This window comes from Solanum dulcamara, chromosome 8 (genome assembly GCF_947179165.1).
Source record: "Solanum dulcamara chromosome 8, daSolDulc1.2, whole genome shotgun sequence".
Taxonomy (NCBI): domain Eukaryota; kingdom Viridiplantae; phylum Streptophyta; class Magnoliopsida; order Solanales; family Solanaceae; genus Solanum; species Solanum dulcamara.
In genome coordinates this window covers 8,540,964-8,564,372 of record NC_077244.1, presented here as the reverse complement: position 1 = coordinate 8,564,372, position 23,409 = coordinate 8,540,964, and the positions used below count along the sequence as shown (strand labels likewise).

The following is a 23,409-nucleotide window of genomic DNA, read 5'->3' as shown; positions in this document are numbered from 1 at the left end:
CGAGGGTGTGTCGCATTGGCGATGAAGGACTGGATTTAGGCAGATTTAATTTCCTTTTTTTCATTACTCGATTTTGAGATCTTGGGAACTCAGTTTTGGACGACCTAATTATGTTTTACCTGTTAATCCATCCTTTAATTAATGATTAAATTAATGTTTGTAATTGGGGATTCTAATCTCCTAATCACAAAATAGACATGGATTTTGTAAAATATGAATGAGCTTTCACAGATGGAACAAGTTGCTCAATCTAGAGACATTAAAGATAAGTTACAAAATAGACATGGATTTTGTAAACATGCATATTTTAGGATGTTGAGTTGCATACTGTCGAGAGCTGGAAGCCATCAGTTCAGTAATTTTAGTTGAAGAGTTAAAGATGTTGGCTCGCGCGAAGGAGTGGCTCTACGACTTTGAAAAAAAAGGCAATCGACTTAGGTCTCCAAATTTGAAAGGCCTCTTTTTTTTAAAAAAAAATGAATATAAGTATCTTTTTTTTAAAAAATGAATATAAGTATCTTTTTAAAAAAATATTGAGCATTATTTGTGGAAAATATACTTTTCGCATATAAGGAAAGAAGTACAATAAGGCCTCACTAAATTATTATAGGTGGGACCATGAAATATTCTTATATTGTAAGGGTATTATTTAATCGATAAATTAATATTTATTAATTTAAAGAGTGTTTTGAGATTCAGAAAAGGTTAATTTTAATATACAAGACATGGAGACTAAATTAAAACCCATAAGAAAAAGCGTCATTTTTTAATGAACCCACTTGTGAAAACGTATTCATGAAATTGAGGTCATGATTAATGATCTCTATTACAACAATAAAATGGACGTCAATAATATGTTGGATTACCTGAATGAAAATAGTACATGTTTAGAGGTTCGGAGCTTAGAAGAAATCGTGGATATCATTGAAAAAAAACAATGTTAATGATGAAGTTGAAGATAATACAATACCTTTGGAACCAGTTACACGTAAGAAAACACTTATCATATCTAGAACTCTTCACAATTTTATGGTGCAGTTCGAAAAGACAATACTACAACTTTTGGATGCAATAAGAAAAGTTAGAGATGAGCTTCAACTATATTTAAATATTAACAAAATACAATAGAATCATATTTCACTAAATTATCTTAGATATATTCCTTTTATAGAATTATTAATTTATAATATTAATGGGACCATATATTTATAAAGGAGTCTTCTGAAAATATATTATCTTATTATTTTATCGAAATGTGTGATTTTTTCCATTGGCCCAAGTCGGGACCAGAAGAAAATATTGTCTTAGAGATATTATTAATTTATTGAGTATTAATTTAGTGAAATTTTACTATAATAGAAGTTTAACAAATCTTGAGTACTCTGTTTCTTGACTTATTTATTCAGAGCTCACAACGTGGTGAATATGTATGGTTCATGCTCATAGGGATACACAATTTATTTATACGTCTTAGGATATTCTATTACTTTATTTATGAAGTAAGTATTGTTTGTGCATTTGGTAAAATTGTATGAACTAGGAAGACAATGTAAAGATTGTTTTTAAGCTGTTTAAGGTTGACATGTTAATTATAAAGTAACTCAACTCTTGTCATTTATTTAACACAAAAAGTCACTTGACTCCTGCCATTTCACGCAGAAAATCACTCAAAACATTAATGAATAGTATACTTTAGTTCTATGTGAATCATAAAGCACGAGAGTTATGGATGCAAAGTTATTTGGATTTCAGTATGAATCAATTTTAAAAGAAAATATAAATAATACACACTACATTACTCGCAACAATCATGGGATGTGAAAAAATCATTGGTTTATCAAAACTTTAAATCCACAATTTTATTTCCCACGGAAGTTGTTCAACTGACCACCTTGAGACTATGTGTAACACCCCGGAATTTTTTTACCAAAGACTCGAACATCTCTTCACGTGTGTGTAGACTCGACCGAAGGACTTGTAATTTTATATATGAGTTAGGATAAGTTCCTAAGTATTCGAAGTGTGTTAGATGTGTTTAGGGGTCATAAGGGATCTCTAACACCAAGTTGAGTCCAAAGAATTCCAATCGATTAAGTTTTCGGAGGAGTTAGTATAAGGGTCAACTTCAAACGACCATATCTCCTAGAATATAATGAACTGGGTGTCCCACGACCTACCAAATTAAAGGTCTTTGAGTCTTCTTTCCAACTCCACCAAGATTGAAATTTTTGGAGTTCGGAGTCAAAGGTTATGACCATTTTACTACAGACTAGTACTGCAGGAATTTCAGGCCTGGGCGAAAATTAGGCTTGGCGCTCCAGTGACGCCAGACCACTATAGCGCCAGCAAGATTTTTGCCCAGGTTTCCAGATTTTGAAGAGAGGCAACTTGGACATTTTCCCTAAACATATATACACTAACATAGGATGTTTTAGGCTCATTTTTTCAGCCTCCTCACCTCCAAAGAAACCCCAACCTTCACCCTCTTCTCTTCCAAACATCTCCAACAAGAATTTTGTAACACCCCTCAAAATTTTCCCTAAGATTCGGGCCTTCTTTGTATACGTGAGGGGCCCATCGTATTTATTTCGAAGTATGTGCTTGAGTTAAGATGAGTTCCTGAGGAATTTAAGAGCGTTGGAGGTGATGTGGGGTCATTGAGGACCCCTAGGACCGAGCTAAGTCCAAAAGATCCGTCGTGGCTAAGTTTAGGACGAGTTCACGTAAGGGTCGACTTTTAACGACCCTATCTTTTGAAAGACGTCAATCTGGGTGGCCCACGACCTATCAAATTAAAGGTCATCGAGTCGTCTTTCCAACGCCACCAAAAACGTAAATTTTGGAGTTCGGAGTCAAAAGATATGACGACCCTAAGATAAACTAGCACGACGGGAATTTCATTTTTGGCCTGGGTTGCAACTGTTGGGGAAATGGCCTTGGCGCTGTAAGGGCGCGACGCGCCACTAAAAGTTGTGCAGGGTTTTTCAGGCCAAATTCCCAGAATTCAAAACAATGGGCTTGGCGCTGTAAGGGTGCGACGCGCCACTATCGCGCCAGAAACATGCCTCAGTAGTTTGGTCCCTGGCGCGACGCGCCACTAAAAGTTGTGCAGGTTTTAGGCGTAATTTGCCTTGGCGCTGTAAGGGCGCGACGCGCCACTATCGCGCCAAGGGCATTTTGGCCTAATTTTCAGAATTTGGAGGAAGGGAAATTTGGGAATTATCACAAATTATATATACACAAGCCTTGTACATTTTGGGGTCATTTCTTCAGCCCCACTCTCTCTCTAAAAGCCCTAGCTCCTCTCTCTTCTCTTCTTCTCCATTTCCAACCAAAAAGGAGTCCAAGAGCTTCAAGACCTCAAGCTTCCATTGAAGACCCAACCACAAGGTTTTCTTCAAGTCTTCACTAAGGTATGTAAGGCTATCCAAAACATGGGTTGAGTCCACTCATGTGCCCTATTCTTGTTTTGAGGTTAGATATTCATGGGAATGGAGTTTCTTGGTATGGTACATGTTTGAATAAGTTTTGTTCCCATCTTATTTAATTATTTATGTGTCAATGTTGTTGAGCTAAGAGGTTCCTAAAATGAGCCCTTATGTGAGTATGAGATGATGAAGAAATGAGTTGCTAAATATGTTTTCTTGGTCTTCTTAATTATGTAGATTTGATAAAGTATATATTTTCTTTAAAATGTTGCCTATTATAAGAATGTCGATTTAAAGTCTTGAGGATGTGATGAGTCACAAGAATTTTCTCAAATGGATGGAGGTAATGATTGATTATATCTAGATGATGTTATATATGTACATTTAAAATATCTTTTGAAAATATGATTGAGATTGAGTGAATAGTATGCTTGGAAGAAATTTGATTGTGATAGAGTTGATGAGTTGGCAAGGTTGTAATGAGACTTGTTGATATGAGTTGATTGAGTTGATTTGATGGAGTTTTATGAGCATTGAGTCTTGGGAGGAGTATCGAGCACCGAATTGGGCAAGAGTATAGTCCATACTCGAACCCAATACCTGTGTTGCCAAACGTAGGGGGGATTGAACCGTTAAAGTCGGATGCTTCCCCTAGAGCTTTTGTCCTGACATTATAGGACCTGGTTGGATTGGATCCATGAGTGTTCGATTCGTTCATACCCTGGCAAGGTATGAACGGGCGTGGCAACAACGTCGTTTTGTTGTACTCTCACTGGCTCATAAGTGTTGGTTGTCGGTTAAGAGAAACTCCCAAATAGGCTTTGATAGTACTCTGAGTCAGATTGAGTTGAATTGTATATGATTGGTCCAGTCTAAATCATATCCTTGTTTAGACTTAGGACATTTGATTGAGTTGTCATTCTTTTTGAGTTGAGCTCCCGAGTTGATTGATTCTTTCTTGATATTCGTTGTATTCGGCCATTTTACATACTCGTACATTCCATGTACTGACACCATTTGGCCTGCATCGTTTCATGATGCAGAGACAGGTACTAGAGATCATCAACCGGCGCCCTGTTGAAGATCCACATACACTTCCAGCCAGTCGGTGAGTCCTTCTAGTTCCTGGAGGATATTAGGCCTTCTTGTACAGTTTTGTTGTCCTTTATTTTATTTAGATTGTTGGTAGCCATGGGCTTGTCATTGGAACCTTTTAGACTTGAATAGAGGCTTCATAGACTGGAGTGTGGGGAGGTCGATCTGTCTTCTTGAGGAATCCTATTTTTATTGTCTTCTTTTGATTGTAGATGTTTGGCCTTCGGCCCTTATGTTATGAGAAGTATTTCATTAATTGAGTTTTCCGCTAAGAGAATGTGCTTGAATGAATGAGTGACTGTACCAGGTGGTTTGCTCGGAGCTCAGAAATGGCCTTCGGGTGCCGATTACGTCTAGGGTACCCTCCCGGGGCGTGACAAATTTGCCCTAAAAAACTCAAGGATTCAAGCTTTCCATTGAAGACCCAACAAAAAGGTTTCTTCAAAATCTACTCTAAGGTATGTAAGGCTAACCTAAAATACGGATTGAGTTCTTCCATATGCCCATAGATGTGTTGGATAGAAGTGGTGAAAGATTTGAACCTTTTATGAAGGTTTTTCTTGAAATTTCCTAAACTATAGAATATTACTAAAATGTGTTAATGATGTTTTTGAGTTGAATTCGTTGAGAGTATGGATTCATGTATTCATTCACATGAATCAAAGATGAGATTTCTTTTTGGTCATAATTTATCTTGAGGATGAGATGGATGATTTTTATGTATAATAAAAACAATATTATTTTTATAGTGAAATGAGGTATTCTTTTACTTAAGTTTGATGAAATTGATTTTGAATTATATGAGAATTGGGATAGTTACAATGTGAATGGCATAAAAAGAAATGAAACGTTGGTAGAGCTCGAATGTCACTTTTGTTTCTATAAAGGAAATATAGAATTAAATAAGGATTTTGGAGTAGATGTTTGATTGTGATGTGATGATAATGTTTGATGATGATGTGAATGATGATATATGATGATGATGTGAATGATGATATTTGACGATGATGTGAATGAAGAGGTTATGTTGATGAGGATGTTGTGTGATGAAGTGGATTGGAGTCTAATGTGATTATGTGGTATGTGATTTGCATAATTTGAGTTGATTGGAGTCTTATGAATATTTTGAAAATAAATGATCTTTTGAGAAGGAGTTTTAAATAAATGATTTGTGAACCTTTTTGCATAAACTATTTATACACTATTTTGAGTTTAAAGAATGATTATTTTCATCTTTGATTTAAAAAGGAGTTTAAGTATGAGTTGAGTTTGAGGAGTCTCTAAATTATCGTTTTTGAACATGAATATTTTGAGTATAAATGAGTTGAGTATTTTTACATTAAAATATCTATTTTGAGTTTGAATTGAGGAGTTGGAATTATATTTTAAATGCACATAATATTTTCTACATCCATTGAGTTGACATGGTATCAAATTTAAAAGAAGAGTTTGATGATTGAGATGAGTCGATTCGAAAGAAGGTCCAATGATACCAGACTGATTGAATTTTGAAAAGAGTCCAATGAGACTAAATGAGTTGATTTGAAATTAAGTCCTAAGAGACTAAATGAGTATTTTGAATATTTTACTCACTTGATAGATATGTGTATATTGAGTCTTGGGAGGAGTATTGAACACCGAATTGGGTAAGAGTATAGTCCATACTCAAATCCCATAAACTACGCCGCCAACGTAGGAATGGATTGTATCGTGTTGGATATTTCCCTATTTCATTGTCCTGAAATGATAGGACTTGATTGATTGACGGATCCATGATTGGTTGATTCGCTCATACCCTAGCAAGTATGAATGGACGTGGCAACGACGTGGCTCGTTGTGCATCACCTAATTATAGGTGGTGGGATTGTTGTCAGTTAGAGAAACTCCCAAATTGAGTGGATTGTGCATGATTTGATTGGTTTGATTGAGCTTGTTGATAATTGAGTTGGATTATGTCACATTACTAAGTTCAAATTTGCATATTTATTGAGTTGCGTCCTATGACTTGATTGTTGAGTTGTTTGTTGAATTGATTGTATATGATTGAATTGGATTGGATGATATATGATTGGATTGGAGTAGGTGATATGTGATTGGATGGTGTATGATTGGATTAGGTTGAATAGAGCGGTATGTGATTGGATGGGATCGAATTGTAAATGATTTGATTGAACTGTATTATACATGATTGGAATGGTTTGTATGGTATATGATTGGTCTTTGTCTAAAACTGTATCCTTACTTTAGACTTATGACACTTTGATTGAGTCTCTCTTATCTTTCTGAATTGAGATATTTGAACCAACGTTATTCTTCCTTGAGGTATGTTTCATTCTGCCATATTACATACTCGTACATTCCATGTACTAACGTCCATTTGGACCTGCATCGTTTCATGATGCAGAGACAAGTCTAAGAGATCGTCAATAGGAGCACCATTGAGGATCTATACACACTCAGCGTGTTGGTGAGTCCTCCCCTACATTCAGAGGACACCGCTTATGATATTCTCGCGTCGAGTTAGCCCTTTTCATTTTGATTTGAGGTAGCCATGAACATGTCATTAGCATCAATTAGATAGTAGTGATAGAGGCTTCATAGACTAGATAGTGATGGGTCGATTGAGTATTTTCTTTCTTTGAATTATTCTTGTCAAACTATTTTAATGACAAAGATCGGAGTTTGATTTATTGGCTCATGGCCTTTCTTTCTTGAGTTAGATCGTTGATTTGGATTGCCCGCCAAATTATTTCTTTATTTTAAACTTTCCGCTGGTTGATTGATATTGAATGGATGTGTGAATGGATCAAGTGGTTCGCTTGGGGACCAACAATGGTCCTCGAGTGCCGGTCACGTCTAGAGTACCCTCTCGAGGCGTGACACTATGTGCCTCCACCATTGAACTGATGATGTGGTAGGAATTTCATACCACTAGGTAGAAGAAGATACATTGACAATCGTCACCCATTCAAGATAAAAACCTGAAAAATCATGTCAAATAACCACACATCTCGTAGAAGAAGAAGAAGTTCATACTAGAGTTTGTGTTCAACCTGTTTCGAATACAGAGACGAGATTGGGAAAGGAGTATAAATACTCAGGGAAAGGGGACAATACATACAAAATAGCCAAGCTTCAACTTCTGAATTGACCACTGAACCAGTAAGAGGATGAGCATCCTCTTAAAGAGTTGAATTGGAGTCACTTCCTTATAAAGTAAATAAATGGTTGTAAGAATTAACTAGCAGAAATCAGCCAGTAATTTAGGAACGTATTGAACGATATCCTAAGAATGAGATACAGATTCAATCTTAAGAATGTAAAGACAAGGTATACGACTGAGCTGATGTGGTTTCATATAAGGCATTAGGCAGCAGATATATCCTGCAGCAGCTGGCTGCATTACAGTTCGAATCACCAAAGTCTGGTGGATATCTGATTCCATTCTCACAGGATTTCTGCTGTTTGCAGATATCATCCTTGTTAGTGCTTTTGTACTTGTGAATCGATAAACCCCCTTGAAGAATTAAATGCAGCAAGTCATAAGAAGACAATGTAAAACAAAAAATGAAGAAGGCATAGCCAACAATCAAACTAGATGATCATTCATTTTCATGGTTGATCAAGAAGATGCACAATCAAGTAATCATTGTTCTTATGCCATTTGGTAATAAGCAATGTACTTCTTTAGGCAAATACTAAAAACTAGCATACTAAAAAAGTAGGGGTTTGAAATAAAAGAACGATCCCTCTTCCTGTAGAAAATAAACAAAAAGAAAGTACTAACAAAATCCTAAGTTCAACAGATAATTAGTTTTTCAACCTCAAAGACACAAAAGAGATTAAGCATTGAAAGCTTCAGATATGAACTTCATATCACAAAGGACCCAGCAGTCCATAAGATAAATGACATGACATGTCTTCTGCGCAATTGATGCTTAATATGATCACACAAATCATATTCCCTTGTGTTGGGTTATGGGGGACATAATGAACCATCAATTTCCGCACCATTATATATGCACTGTACAAGTTTTTCCATTCATTTGCAGTATATTATTAAGCCAACTATTGATTTTCTAGTTTGAACAGTTTGCAGCCTACTCACAAGTGTGAAAATAACAAGACGCAAACTGAGTTGCTGCTACATGAACAAGTTTGTTTGCAAACAACAGTTTCAAAAGGTAATACATAAATTAGAGATGCAAAAAAAGGTATGTATCACACTCTATTCCGATGAATTGCACATTTAGCACTTCTTCTTTTTGGGATAAGAAATTACAGCTTAGGTGATAAACCAGGACCAGCTAAATAAAACTTACTGATCAATTCCAGGATCAAGTGAATGACTTGCTGTGAAAAAATTTAAAGTACCATGGAGCATAGAATTCAACCAAGATATCCTGTCTCATCTAACACAATTTCGTCAAAGTTATTTGGAGATAGTAGCAAAACACTCGAAGGGATTGAGGAAATCTCGATATTAATCCCTAAAAATAAAAGAACAAGAATGTCAGAATTGCCTATTTGAAATCATCCTGTTAGTCCACATATAATTCAGTTCACCACAAAATTTATCATACCTGATACTTATTCCTTATCATCGTTGGCAAATAAATTTGAGAAAAGAGGAAACAAAGCATCCTAATAGATAAACACAAGTTAGGTAGAATCAACGAACCCAGTAATACTCTAAACTTCAAAATAAGGTTAGCACAAGTGAAAATGAGATGATTGAAAATATTAGTTATTTAACGTCGACGGTAAACACAGGAAAAATCAGAATGTTTTTAGATACGAAAGTGTAAAGTATGTCTTCTTCAACTTACATAGTAATAATAGTGGAAGAAATGAAAAAACATCCCAATATCACAAAGTATACCTTGCAGTGAGTACAGAGCATAGCGCAAACTTCCCTTCTATTGTGTCAATCTCACTAATTACTTCACTAATTAAAGTAAAGTTACCAGCAGTATAACACAGCACTGAAGCATAAAATAAGAGACATAACTGTTTTTCCACAAAATCTGGATATAATATAACATGCTGAAATTACACTAAAAAGTTACAATTGATAATCCAAAACTACATACAGTAGAGAATTGCAAACAGATTTCTACGTCTTCAAAAGAAATCCGCTACCTCCATCCTCTAAGTTAGTTGGAAATGGCGATATGGAGCACAACCCTTTCTAAATTATGGTGACGATTAGTCAAAGGCCCAATGAACTTATATTTGACAATTTATTGTTCTATGAAACTCTATATTCCCAATAAAGTATCGGGTGCTCTTGGATCATATATAAACCTTCACAAATTATATATTCTAAAATAACTAGAACATTGTATTGACCGTTCATCTATAGTATATCCTATCAAGTTTTGAATAAGATTGTTCCCCTCTTTTGTAATACTTTTTGGAGGTGGTCAGCAGTCCGACCCTTAATGCTGAGGAATTCAACAGTACTAGTTTCAAAAAGAAAAAAACAGATTGTTCCCAAAACATTTCAAGTTACGTGCAGTTGTTATTGATTCACAAAAAGACGGAAAATAATAATACATGAAGGCAACTATATAGAACAAAATATGATATTCCTCGACTTACAATGTGTACACATAAGGGAACTCACATTATCACTCAAAAGTGGAAAAAGAATTGAAATATCAAAAGTGATGTACCTCCTCGGTAAGCCTTAAGCCTGCCAGGAAAGCTCAAGCGATGTTCTAATTGCCATTTTTTTAGCTTCCGTAATTGCATGGATGCCACTTCGCATTGTGAAAGTAAAGCCAAATAAAGCAAGAGAAAGAAATATTCACTTCTTATATTCAGACGGAAACTCAGGTATCATGTCAAGGACAGAAGGATTCTCCTTTATAATGTCTACCAGTAACTCAGTTGTATTTGCATCACATGTGAAGCCCTTTCTAACCATTTCCTTCATAAAAGATGCCATTTCATTAATTTTACTGCACCTTAGATATCCTCGCACAAAAACATTGTATGTAACATTGTTTGGCGTACGACCGTTGTCCTCCATTTTTCTAAGCATATCTTTAGCTTCATCCAAAAACCCTTCAAAACTAAATCCATTTATCATTATAGTGTATGTTCTCACATTCGGAAGCATTCCAATTAAAGAAAGCTTCTCAAAAATCACACGAGCTTTGTCAAGTTTACCATTTTTGCACAATCCATCAATGACAACATTGTAAACTTCAATGCTAGTATATTCTATCTCTCTTTCCAACTTATTGAAGAACGACATAGCTTCTTCAACAAGTCCATACTTAAAATAACCATTGAGCAAAGTGCTATGTGTGTATTTATCAGGTGTGGGGCCCGTAGATAGCATCTCGGCATAAATATTTTCTGCATCGCCAATTCTTCCAACTTCAAGCAGACCTTGCAAGATAGTAGTGTAGGTAACAATATTAGACTTTGATCCTTTTTGAGAAATTTCACGAAACAATTGCATTGCCTCACCCACTTTCTTTTTCTTACAATATCCATTTATTAGTATGCTATAGCTAATAATGCTAGGCTCAATGTTCTTATCTATCATGATAACAAAAGTCTCCTTGCTCTACCCAGTTGACCACGCAAACAATATCCATTCATTATCGCATTGTACGTGAATCTATCGGGCTCTACACCTTTTCCCACCATGTGTTTCATTACTTCCTCGGCATCTTCGACTTTTCCTTCTTTGCATAGTCCATCTATCACTATGTTGAAGGTGCACACATTTGGATAAATATTAAGGTTCACGGCCATCTCAGAGAACAAAGTCTTACCCTTTTCCCACTGACCAAGCTTACACAAAGCATCAATCAATGAATTATAGGTGACTATGTCTGGAGGAATACCTTTCTGCTTCATCTCGTTCATGATGTTGATAGCAGCATCTGAGTTCCCATCTCTGCAAAGGGCATCTATGATGATGTTGTAGTTAAATATGTTGGGCTAAGTGTTCCCCTGTTCCATTAACTGCAGTAAACTTAAAGTTTTCTGAGTATGCCCCCTTTTGCAGAGCCCATTCATTACGGTTCCATATGTAACTTCATCAGGTTCACAAATATTCTCTCTCACCAATTTTTTGAACAATTCAACAGCATCTTTGATCTTATTTTCAGCAAAGATTCCTCTTAATAGGGTGTTAAAGGTGATGGTATTAAACGGAATGCCATTCTTCAAGTAAATGGGTAACACCGAAAACCCACAATCAACACGATGCATCAGGCAATAGCTGTTAACCACGATATTCAAGATGACTCCATTAATTGGGATACCCAATTTCCACATTTCTCGAAAAAGAGAAACGGCAGCAGAATAATGCTTCATTGTAACCATTTGATGGAAGACACTAACAGCATCATCTAAACACTCAAAATTCCCCTTTACTGAAATGGATTTATTACTGTAACTTGTGAGTGTAATTGAAGAATCAGAAAAGAAAGAGATAAAGGGAATACCAGAGCGCAGAGAAATTCTATTCATCTTCACCAATTACCCTAATTTTACACAATTAATTTGTCTCTTACGCGACTCTCTATACTGTGAATAATTAAAGTGACAACCATCTAACCATACGTTTGGTACTTGTGCACACTATATCTAAAGTTACAGTTTCTTTTTTTTTTTTTTTCATTTGGAGATTCAACAAATTTTATACTTCTCCTTCAATAATTTTGAGGTTTTTTTTGTTCAACAATATTTTGTTGTTGAGAGCATTCCGAAACATGGATTTTTAATAATATTTATGAATATTATACATTAATATTTAATTTATTTACATGTAAAATAACAAAAAGTCATAGAAAGTATATATCGAATATACACTGAAATACATTATCATACACTCAAAAGACCAAACATAACTTAAATAAACATAAAGTATACTGTGGTTATTCAATCCAGATAAACTCAAAATTACCTTTGAATAGTCCCAAATTTTAGATATGAAATTCTCTCCCCATTTTAAGTATTTTGATATATAATTCACCCGAAACGATTTACGTTTGCGGTACGTTAATTTTTTTTTTAAAAGGAAAGCAATGAAGAAGATGAATGGGGATGAGGAGGAGGAGGAGAAGGGAGCAAGAAGAAGAAGAAGAAGAGGGGAGCAAGAGGAAAGAGAAGGAGGAGGAGGAAGAGGGAGGACGACGAATAAGAAAATGGTTGTGTCTAGTTATTTTTTTGGTAAATAATATAGTTGAACAACTATTTTTCATAATTTGTATAAGTTGGGATAAATAAATGGTAAGTAAAATTTAGAAAAACTTGCATAAATAGCAATAATTATAGGGTTATTGAATTTGAATACCTATAAATATGTTATTTACTAAAAATTACTACAGTCTATATCTATAAATCGTTATATGTGTGTATAATTTTTTTAATTTATACATTAATACAAGTATTATAATACACTAACTAAGGTAAAATTTGTTACTATAACGGACAACCCTATATTTACGTCCCTAAAATTCTCAACTTCCCATTATTAAATTAACAACTACTATTTACCATATTCAATAGGAATCCAAAAAATTAACAAAAAAAAATATTGGGATGATTCTATTCTTCTAGCATCTTCATTGTTCTTATTCAATCGTTCTAAAGGTATTCAATAATATATTTTTTGAGGTGAAATTATCTTGCTTGTTCTGATTTTTAATAGGCGAACTCCATGTAAGCATAACTGTGTTGATCAAGCGTTCTGAAAAATAGAACGAAGAAAATTGCTACATTAAATATAATATTGGTGGAGTATTCTTGAAGGAATATGCTTCATATTCTATTTGGTTAATCTAATTTGTGGTCATGAGGAACATGCTTCGTATTCTGATTTGGTTAATTTAATTTGTGGTTTTTGAATATTGATCTAACTATAAAGTGTATCAAACTCGAATACAAAGTTGAAAGTAATGATAGGCCTATGAAAATACGCAACAACAAGGATATACGGGTATATGTTCAGTTAAAAAAGATGAACACTGAATTTGGAGTATATCCCTTGTATGTGAGTACATTCAACAGTGATATAGTTTACTCAGAAATAGGGAAACCTCCATTGAAGGTGATGTGATGCAGCCTGAATATAATCATGGGTTAAATGACACAAGTGATACATTATCTTTGGTTGCATCATTCAGAGATAATCCAATCGATGTATCTGGTGGAGCGAATGATTTTATCATTACTAGCAGAGATCATAAATAAGTAATGGTGAATCAAGTATATGTGGACAAGTCGACTTTGAAGGTTGTGATGGAAAAGTATTCAATTGAGAATAGGTTTAAGTTCTTGGTGGAGAAGTCAAACTCTATTAGGTAAATTGACGTTTTCATTGTTTCAAATTTAATTTATTTATTATTGATTGTAGTTATACACTTGTATGCCAGAATAAAAAAATTAGATGTAATTGTATTTCCAAATATACATTTGTATGCCATTCTGAAGAATGCAAATGGTTAATGAAAATGTCAAGTATAAATAAGTCGAAAATGCTCAGAATTAGAGTTTTCAACTCTGAGCATACATGACCTTTGAAAAATGGGGTGTATTCACATATCCATGCAACAAGTGGATTTATTGGAAGCATTATCGCATCTAAATTGAGAAATCATAAGAGGAAGTACACACTGAATGATATCATAATCCACATGAAATTAGATTTGGGTGTTGATGTTAACTATATGCTGGCATGAGGAACAAAAGAAAAGGCATCGGACTCCATAATGGGGCAACCAGCTGCCTTGTACTAAAAATTGTCCGGATACTTGTATTAATAGGGGTGTACATGAATTGGGTTGGTTCGGATTTTTTACAAATTAAACTAAATTATTTATGTCGGGTTATTAAATCTATAAATCAAACCAAACCAATAAAAGTCGAGTTTTTCGATATCAATTTTTCTCGGTTTTTTTGGGTTTTTCGGATTTTTTCGGGTTTCTCGGATTTTTCATAGTATCTAATAAAAAGCACAGAGCAGTGCTTCTTAAAAAGAGTTATAGAATAAAATATCAACATATAAGATAGAGACAGAACATTGTTTGAAGTTTTAACTTTATAATATAACTTTATAAGATGAGTTTTTTGTATATTATTTAGATGAGCTTCTCAAGTCCAAATCTAAATATAAGAAAGAAAACAAAAATTGTGATTTTTTTTTAATTTTTTTTATAAATTACATTTTAATAAATATTTTTATGTAACACATAATTTAAAAGTAGTATATTTATAATCGGGTCGGTTTGGGTTCGATTTGACTTTTTTTAGTTAAAACCAACCCAACCCTATAATAGTCGGGTTTTTTTTCAAACACCAAACCACTAGTCGGGTTTCTTCTGGTTTGGTTCGATTTGTCGATTTGGTGTGTTTTATCGATTTGCCCTGTACAACCCTACTTATATACATCGAATAAAACATACCTTGGCTCACATAATCGAATAAAGAAAACATCTACAAATGAATTTTGTATTTGTTTTTTATCATTGCATTTTTTTATAAAGGTATTTGATTCTTGTAGGCCAATTGTTGTTGTAGACGCTAGCCACCTAAAATCAACATACACCAAAGCTTTCGTTTCAGCCGACACTTTAGATTAAGCAGGTATTTGTAATAAATGAATACCTGTGTGATAATGTTTTATATTTATAACAAGATTTGTTTATATGTAACAGGATAGATTCCAAAAATGATGTTGCTTGGACGTGGTTTTTCGAATAATTCAAAGAGGTGTATGGAGAAAGAGAGAGAATATGTGTGGGGTATTTAACAGACATGAAAGCATTATATAGGTTGTTTCTAGAATATACGATAATACGCAATGTTACGCCTGTACATAAACCTTGTGTGCTAACGTATGCAAGAATTTTAGTAAGTCAAATGAGAAATTGAGTGAGGTTTTCATCTACACTATGTCGAAGGCATATAAACATAATGAATTTGATAGGCTAATGAATAAGGTTGAACAAGTTGATATTAAAGTGAAGAGGTATTTGGAGTTGACTGGATATGAGAAGTGGTCAAGGTTGTATGCACCAGTTCATTGGAGTTGGATGATGATGTCAAATATTGCAAAGTCCATTAATTCGACATTGATAGCAGCAAGAGAATTGCCGATGTTCGATTTTCTTGAACAAGTCCGAATGATGTTTGCTAGATGGAATTGCGCAAATAAAAAAAACGCGTCCTTCACATTCACTCCTCGTGGGAAATACATTAAATATTCTTTGTAGAATATGTGAATATAAATATTAGTGTTTTCTTATGAGTTTAATAAGCTAGGAGTTATATATGTTTGATTGGATGATATTTGCTTTTTTCTAATTTCTTCTAGTTTTATTCAGTAAATAATTATTCACAATCAACAGGTGAGTTCGTACCCGCTCTGAGCAGTTGGATATCGATAAACATAATGACTTAATTAATCAGATTCACCATAGCTATTTCCTCAAGACAAAATGAGGTTTTATTGAGAGATCTATTAGTAATTAGCCCGCATTCATACAACAAATCAAATAATTTAATTTGGAGGAGTTAAAAAATCAAATTGATAATATATATTTGTTTTACCCAGTTCATCTCTCTCTTAACTTGTGCTCTTAATAACTTCTTCTTTAACCCTCACCCTAGATATAACATCTGACAACAAACATGTTCTTTTTAATTATGACGGACTTCAAAGTCAAGCTTAACTCATAAGACTTTACAGGTTAATCTATATATATCAAATGCCAATACTTTTTTCTTTACATAATTGATTTGATGGAATTATTTTTTCTTTCTACTTTTATTCTTTTTGACTTTGGTGTAAATGGGCAATAATCAAAATATTCTCTCTTATCTTCCACAATAAAGAGAGTCTATCCTTGTTATTAAAGTTTCACCAGTTTCTTATATTTAGTCACTTTTCTTGTTTTATTAGAAAATAAAATTCATTAACAAAATAATTTATATACACATATAATGTAATATATAATTATTATTATACCTCCCAAAAAGGAAACTATTTATCGTTGGATACCCATTACTTTCATACCTTTTATTTTTAACTATTTCACGCATATAGTTTGGGTTGGATTCAATTTGGGTAAATAGTTTCACAATTGGTCTATTAGGTGTAATTTTCCCTTTACACTATCAATATTTTAACTTGTTATAATTTATAGAGAAAATAATCTAAAACCCCCCTAATCTATATCCGAAATTTCAACTACACACTCCAATAATACGGGAGTCCTATCACCCCCTAAACTATTTAAAATCGTAATTAATTTCATCCTAAATGCTTATGTGGCAAAGTGAGTGTATTTCAATCTCTTTGAGAGAGTGAACACTACAAATACATATTAAAACTTTATTTTTATTAATATCTCCTCTCTCTTTTTTTTTACCTCTCTTTCTCATTGAATAACCTCCTCTACCCACCTACCCCGTGCCTTCATCTTCTTCATTTTCACATCTAACCAGTACTCTTCACATTCCTCTACAAAATTTCTTCATCAATCCTAACTCTTAAATCTACTTAGTTATTATTTTTCAATTAAAATTTTAAAAATAATAATTACTCTTTCTGTAAGAACCCATATAAAAAAACAAATTCTCTTCTCTCAAATGTGGACTCCAACAAACATGAAAAATAATTTCATTCTTACACAAATTTCCATCAACACTACCCATATAATTTCACATAGAATCTTCAACTCATTTAACCCCTATATTCATGCTATACTAATGAAGAGTATACAAAATACAAATCAAGATCCAAAAGTAATGAATATCTTCAAAATGGAGAAATTCTAATTAATTGAATTGGGTTTGCTATTTTCACCAACATTAGGAAGAGGAAAAAATTAAATTGCATTAAGATTGTGAAATGACACAAAAATCTATGGAGTAAATTGTGCAATAATGAAAGAAGCTGTAGAAAAATTCAATTGAAATATCAATACGACGTCGTTTGGGAGAGGATTGTTCTGGCCCTAGAGAGTACTTTCACTCATTGAAAAAATTAATTGTTCTTTCTCCTTCCGGCAGGTTAATCGCGACGAGGAGGGGGTTGGATTTGGGGATGGTGATGGTGATGCCATCAGCTATAATGGAGGTTTTGTAATGGGTATAAATGAAAAAAAAGAAAGAAAAAAATGTAGTAAAAATAATTATAAATTTATTGTATTTATTATGCGGCATTGACATGACGTTGAGGTGGTGTTGATGTGGCGTGACGTGACGTGTATTACACCACAAGATACATAACTGATTATGACATTTTAGGGTAACAACAATTACAATTTTAAATAATTCAGGAGGGTGATAGGACCCCCGTAATTAAAGTGTATAGTTGAAATTTCGGTTATAGATTAGGAGGGTTTTAGACTATTTTCTCATATTAACATGCAATTCTGATTTGCATTCAAAACTAGTTTATGAGTATCCATACTTTTCTATAGAAAATAGAAGAATTGATGTGAATCGATTCTAAATTGAAGAAAGAATCAAATATTTGTTGATCAAATCATTTACTCTATAATTTACTTAATCATCGGCAACATTATAGACGAAAAATTCATCGATTTTAAAAAATCATGAGGGTTTAATAACTGTACCCTTCAAAAACTAAATAGAAAGAAATCTCCAGCTTTTTAAAACAAATTATAGTCAATTTTTATAGAAGTAAAATGTTATTCAAATTCTACATAATATTCACAAATAGTTCAATTGAGACTTTCATCAAACATACTAATAGACATTTTTCAACATTGGTGTCAATTTCCACCCGGCCAATTCGATCAAGTAGAGCTAACTCAATGGAATTCATAACCATTTCAATCTTCTCCTTATTTCCTTGGTCAGGCAGCAGTGTTCTCACTTTCAGAGAGGATGGCTACTGAAAGCAAAATTATATAAAAGCATGATAGCACAATGGGTTAGAGCTATGTTCAATTGGGTAAATCCGCGCAAACAAAAACTCTTTCTGATTAGGTACCATAAGTTAGGACTCACATATTTTCCAAGGGAAAGAGCGCTCAAGACTTGAGCAGGCAATGGACCTGAAGCTTGTCTTCTCCTGTCATATCTTCAACATATTGCTTAATCATCATAGCGGAATCTTTAATTTGGCGGTTATATTCAACTCTGATAATTTTTAATGAATAAATATCACCAAAACTAGGTGGAATCTCCTCAAGCTTACGACATCTCCACAGTACTAATTTCTCAAGCACGGGAAAGGATTCCTCTCCAACATCCCACTTAACAAGATTCACTTCATCCAACTCCAAAAATTTGAGATTCTCAAAGGTGTCTTCCTCCCCCATGTTCCATTCTTCCCCCTGGATGATTGTGTTCTTAAGGGTCAAATTTTCAAGGTTGGGCAGTCTCGCTATTGTTGATAGCGAATCGGATGTCAGAGGAAACACACCCAACCACAAACTTTTCAAACTCGAAGGGAAGTGAAAATCCCATGCCCGATTTGCCGCTACAGAGGGACCACTGTCATTTGTGTTTGAACTTTCAAAAACTACTCTGAGGTCCTCTAGTTCAGTTAGGAAATCCAATTTTGGGAACCAATATCCTTCTGTTGAATAATCCCATGATTCCTTGAGACGAAATGCAAGCCCTTGAAGATTGGGAAACCTTTTGAAAATATCCTCTGTGTCTTTCGAATAGGAAAGCTTGAGATTCTCTAACTGTCTCAAGTTCTCTAACTTTGTGTCATCTGCTATCAGTATTGGTTCATCTGCACTCAAATCAAAGAAAGAACAAGAACTCATGAACAATACTCGCAACTTTATAAGATCCCAAATTCTCGGTAATAGTACCAAGGTTGATCCTATGTTAGACACCAAGAGGGTTTCTAGATTCCAGAGGTTTGACAAAGACGCAGGCAGAGATTTGACTTCTGTCCCAATGCATAAGAACCTCAAATGATTCAACATGCATATTTCATTCAGCAAAGAATCTTTCACCTTGATAAAAGAGGGATCCAGGTATAACACTCTAAGAAGCCTCAAGTGTCTTATGTGACATATGTCAGAAAAACGATCGTCCAGCTTGTCTCCTATTATCCTCAAAGAATACAGGTGTTTACCAGAATGCCTTATCTTATTTGAACCGAACAGGACAAAATTGTTAAGTCCAAAGATTTCGCTTTTACAATCAATGGTCACTATACGTGGCATCAAATCTGAAGAAGAAGGTGTTGCAATTGAACTTATCCGATCAAACAACTTTTCCTTTCTTGCTTTTATCAAACAAAAGTCATGCACAAAATCATGAAGTCGGCAAGTCGGGTGATCACCTATCTCATTGAAAAGAATTACCAAGCTACTGGAAATTAAGTTATCCAAATAAACCTTCATCACTTCTTCCACACTCTTCATCTCTGTCTGTTCCACAAGTCCTTCAGCACGCCAAAAATCTTTCAATGCATAGATTATCACTGGACTATCCTTCGGAAACCTTGCAAGGTAAAGAAAGCATGGATTTAGGTGATTTGGTAAATGGTCATAACTTAATTCTATAACCTTCATCACTTCCACTTCACTGTTCAAAATAACGGAACTCAAATTATTTCGAACTTCAAGCCACACAGTTTTTTTCTTTTCCTTCCTTGCTACGACTCCAGCAATCAGATCATCCACCAAAGGAAGCCCTTTACAATTTTGGGCTATTTCTTTTCCAACATCCAATAGTTCATCAGGGCAACTCTCTTTTCCAAATGCTCTTTTCTCAAACAATTCCCAACTTTCTTCTGATCTTAGCAATCGAAGGTTAAGAGGATCAGTGTTGAGCTTTCCATGCAAAGCCACTTCCTTTTCTCGAGTTGTCAAAATAATTCTACCTCCTTTCTCAACTTCTGGAAAAGGTCTTGTCAACTCATCCCATGTAGTAGTATCCCACACATCATCTAATACAATAAGATACCTCTTTCCATACAGTTGTTTCCGTAGCTTATCAGCAACATCAATATTCTCACTCACTTTTGAATCCAAGCCACTAACTTGATTAAAAATATTACGCAACAACTTCTTCTCATCATATCCTTGCTCTACTGTGCACCATGCACGAAGGTTGAAATGACTAGAAACAGATTTATTATTGTATACTTTGTACGCCAAAGTAGTTTTACCTGAACCCGGCATAGCAGTGATCAAAATGACATCTAGATTTGCCGGTCCACTGATGAGCTTTCTAATTATCCAGTTTGTCTCCTCCTCAAAACCGACAATTATTTTACCAGTTGTCAGTGACTTGCTTTCAACTGGCTTCTTGGGAGAGTTTACAACTATGAGGCTCCTGTTCTTGGGAATCTTCTCAAGTAAATTGGAGATGTCTTCTTTAATAAGCTTGATCTTTTTTATGGTAATGGGAAGTGAGAAAATAAGATGTAATAGACCATTGTCTCGAACAATAATTGAATCAATGAAATCTTTTGCCTCATATGCCACATCTAAGACATGTGCCCAGAGATCTTTATACAATCCTTGCTCAACATTCACGAAAAAGGATCTTATGAATTCTAGGTCTTGTTTCACCAGCCCAATTTCTTCCTTTATCAAAGTAATTGAAGAAGCACAGGAATCTAGCAAATCATTCAAGTGTCTCTGTAGCATATGCATGAAGAGCGGTCCATCACTCATTGGGAAGCAACATTGAGATGAGTCCGGGGATTTCAGATAAACATGTTTGAGATCTTCCTTGAGGAGTTCAATATTTTCCAGCAAATCTAGAGCTGCATGATTTGTTTGGTCGGTATCCTCTTTGTTCCTTAATTTCTCTTCTAAGTCACGAAAAAGAGTTGATATCTCCATGGTAAGTGCTCCAACACGAGCCAACAGATCAAATAATTTGTCATGATGAATAAAGTTCTTGGGCATATCAGAAAGAATAATTAATAGGAACTCTATCATGATGTGAATGTTTTGAGCCCCTGAAATGCTGGTGGTAATAACATTTACCATGTTCTCTTGTAGATGAATCAGATATTCCCTAAGAATGTCCAGAGAGGTTCCCAGGAGCTTCTTAATGAAGCGTCCAACTTCTGCTGAAGTTGATGTTTTCAAATTAGTAAAACATATGTGCATCACCTCCAGTTCAATTGGAAAAATCTTCAAGAATAGATGAGATAGCTTGAAGACTTGAGTCTTCACTAATTGTTTCATCCCAAAGGAAAAGTCCAACTCTCTCAGCCATAGGTTGAAACTGAGGTAAGACATATTCAACAATCTCGTGCTCAATGCAACCATGCAATATCAACACATGGAAATCTCTCATGTTGCCACACACATTCTGAAGAAACTCATATGGATAAACCTTTTCAGCAAAATACTCAGATAGATGATGGAGATTCAGGAGGAGGAAGTTCAACTGCTCGTCTGTAATGGTGGCACTTGATTTAGAATGCTGACATGAACCGATACAATCATCCATATTATTGGCGAGGCTAGGAAGAACATGATTCATGTTGTATTTACACCCGATGTTGTTGTCAACAACATCCAAAATTGATCGAAGCAGATCTTTAACCTCTTGTCTTGCAGCAGTCATTGTATCTTCAAACTTCTCCAAATTGGAATAAGAAAGCTGGACATACGTACAAATAAATGTTAGGACAAATTTCAGATTTTCAATTTGATCGGTCATGTCAACAACTATTTGATCTTCTTCATTCTTTAACCTCTCCATGAAATCCAGAACATTGATAACGTCCTTGCGAAGAGCCGAAAATGATACCTGCCATAAGACCAGATGTCATATCAAATTTTCAAAGCCACAGACAATTCAATACTTTACTCTAGGCAGGCAACTAACATAGGTGGAGCTTTTTATGGGTTGGAACAGAACACAATAGATGGTGTAAAATATCTCAATTCAATGTGTATGTTACCCTGTGTTTTAGGCAAGCAAAATTACTCTACTTCGAATAAATGTTAGGACACCAAGCCCTTAAAGTCTATACGTGATAGATAGAATCATGGAATCATGACAAAGGGAATGGTTCATTCTGCAAAATGAAAAGATCTATTTACGAGTTACAAATAGAACATATAAGCTGACAGTGTAATTTAGCATGTTATAACAATAGTGTAATTAATCCTAGTGCATGATTATCCAATAGGATTAATTGGATAATGATGCAAGTTAATATTAACTTCAATATGTATATATTGTATGACATACCGATGAGTTTTTTGCTTCCTCTTTCTCTCTTTCTCCTTCATTATATTTTCCTTTTTCCATGATTGTAATTTTCCTTTCAAGTTCTCAAGACCTGATGCATAAAAGTACATAAAACCTTTATCAACATAAAAATTCATATCAGGAAACAATATTGTAGTTATAGTCAGTCGTAAAAAGTAATTGTAATAAACATAGTTGGATGGGCTCCAAACATTAGAAATAATCATGAATTTTCGTAGGAGAGACATTTTACGGACCAATATTAAATTTGTAACCATATGCATAATTACAATTCCACCAAAATTTATTCTGCTTCTTCTTCCCTTTTCAGTGATTCTACCTCTTCTACCAATTCCTCTTTACACCAAAAGTGAAATAACAACAAACAATTCATCTGGATATTGCTGCCTATGTCTTCAAAACCTCACTTTTTTACCATATAGTCCACCAAACACAAGCCGGAACAGAACTCCACCATCCTTCTGTGTGACAATTACTCCTTCTATTCACTCCGCTCTCTCCAACCCCCTACGTCTCTCCCGGTAAAAATTCACCCACACCAGATGTTAATACCAAGCTAATACAACTTATCATGGTAAGTAATAATTCAATGAAGTGAAAATATACATTCTTATCTTCACATATACTCCCTCTGTCCAATGTCCATCTTTACTTGTCTATTATAATAAAAATAGTT

The 23,409-nt window shown here is 34.5% G+C and overlaps 1 protein-coding gene and 2 pseudogenes across 1 annotated transcript; all 3 read right to left on the bottom strand.

Moving 5' to 3' along the window:
- Positions 1–7,524: 7,524 nt before the first annotated feature.
- On the bottom strand, positions 7,525–11,411 carry LOC129901714 (pentatricopeptide repeat-containing protein At1g62930, chloroplastic-like; annotated as a pseudogene).
- Positions 11,412–11,453: 42 nt separating this feature from the next.
- LOC129901715 (putative pentatricopeptide repeat-containing protein At1g12700, mitochondrial) lies at positions 11,454–12,104 on the bottom strand. Its single transcript, XM_055976970.1, has one exon. It carries the CDS (start codon positions 12,018–12,020, stop codon positions 11,487–11,489), a length of 534 nt encoding a protein of 177 aa, XP_055832945.1. The 5' UTR covers positions 12,021–12,104; the 3' UTR covers positions 11,454–11,486.
- A 6,099-nt stretch (positions 12,105–18,203) lies between these two features.
- Positions 18,204–22,798, bottom strand: LOC129901733 (putative late blight resistance protein homolog R1A-3; annotated as a pseudogene).
- Positions 22,799–23,409: the final 611 nt, after the last annotated feature.

Bases quoted from the DNA above. Each gene is read 5' to 3' on its own strand.
- LOC129901715 (XM_055976970.1), bottom strand. From the start codon at position 12,020: ATGAATAGAATTTCTCTGCGCTCTGGTATTCCCTTTATCTCTTTCTTT.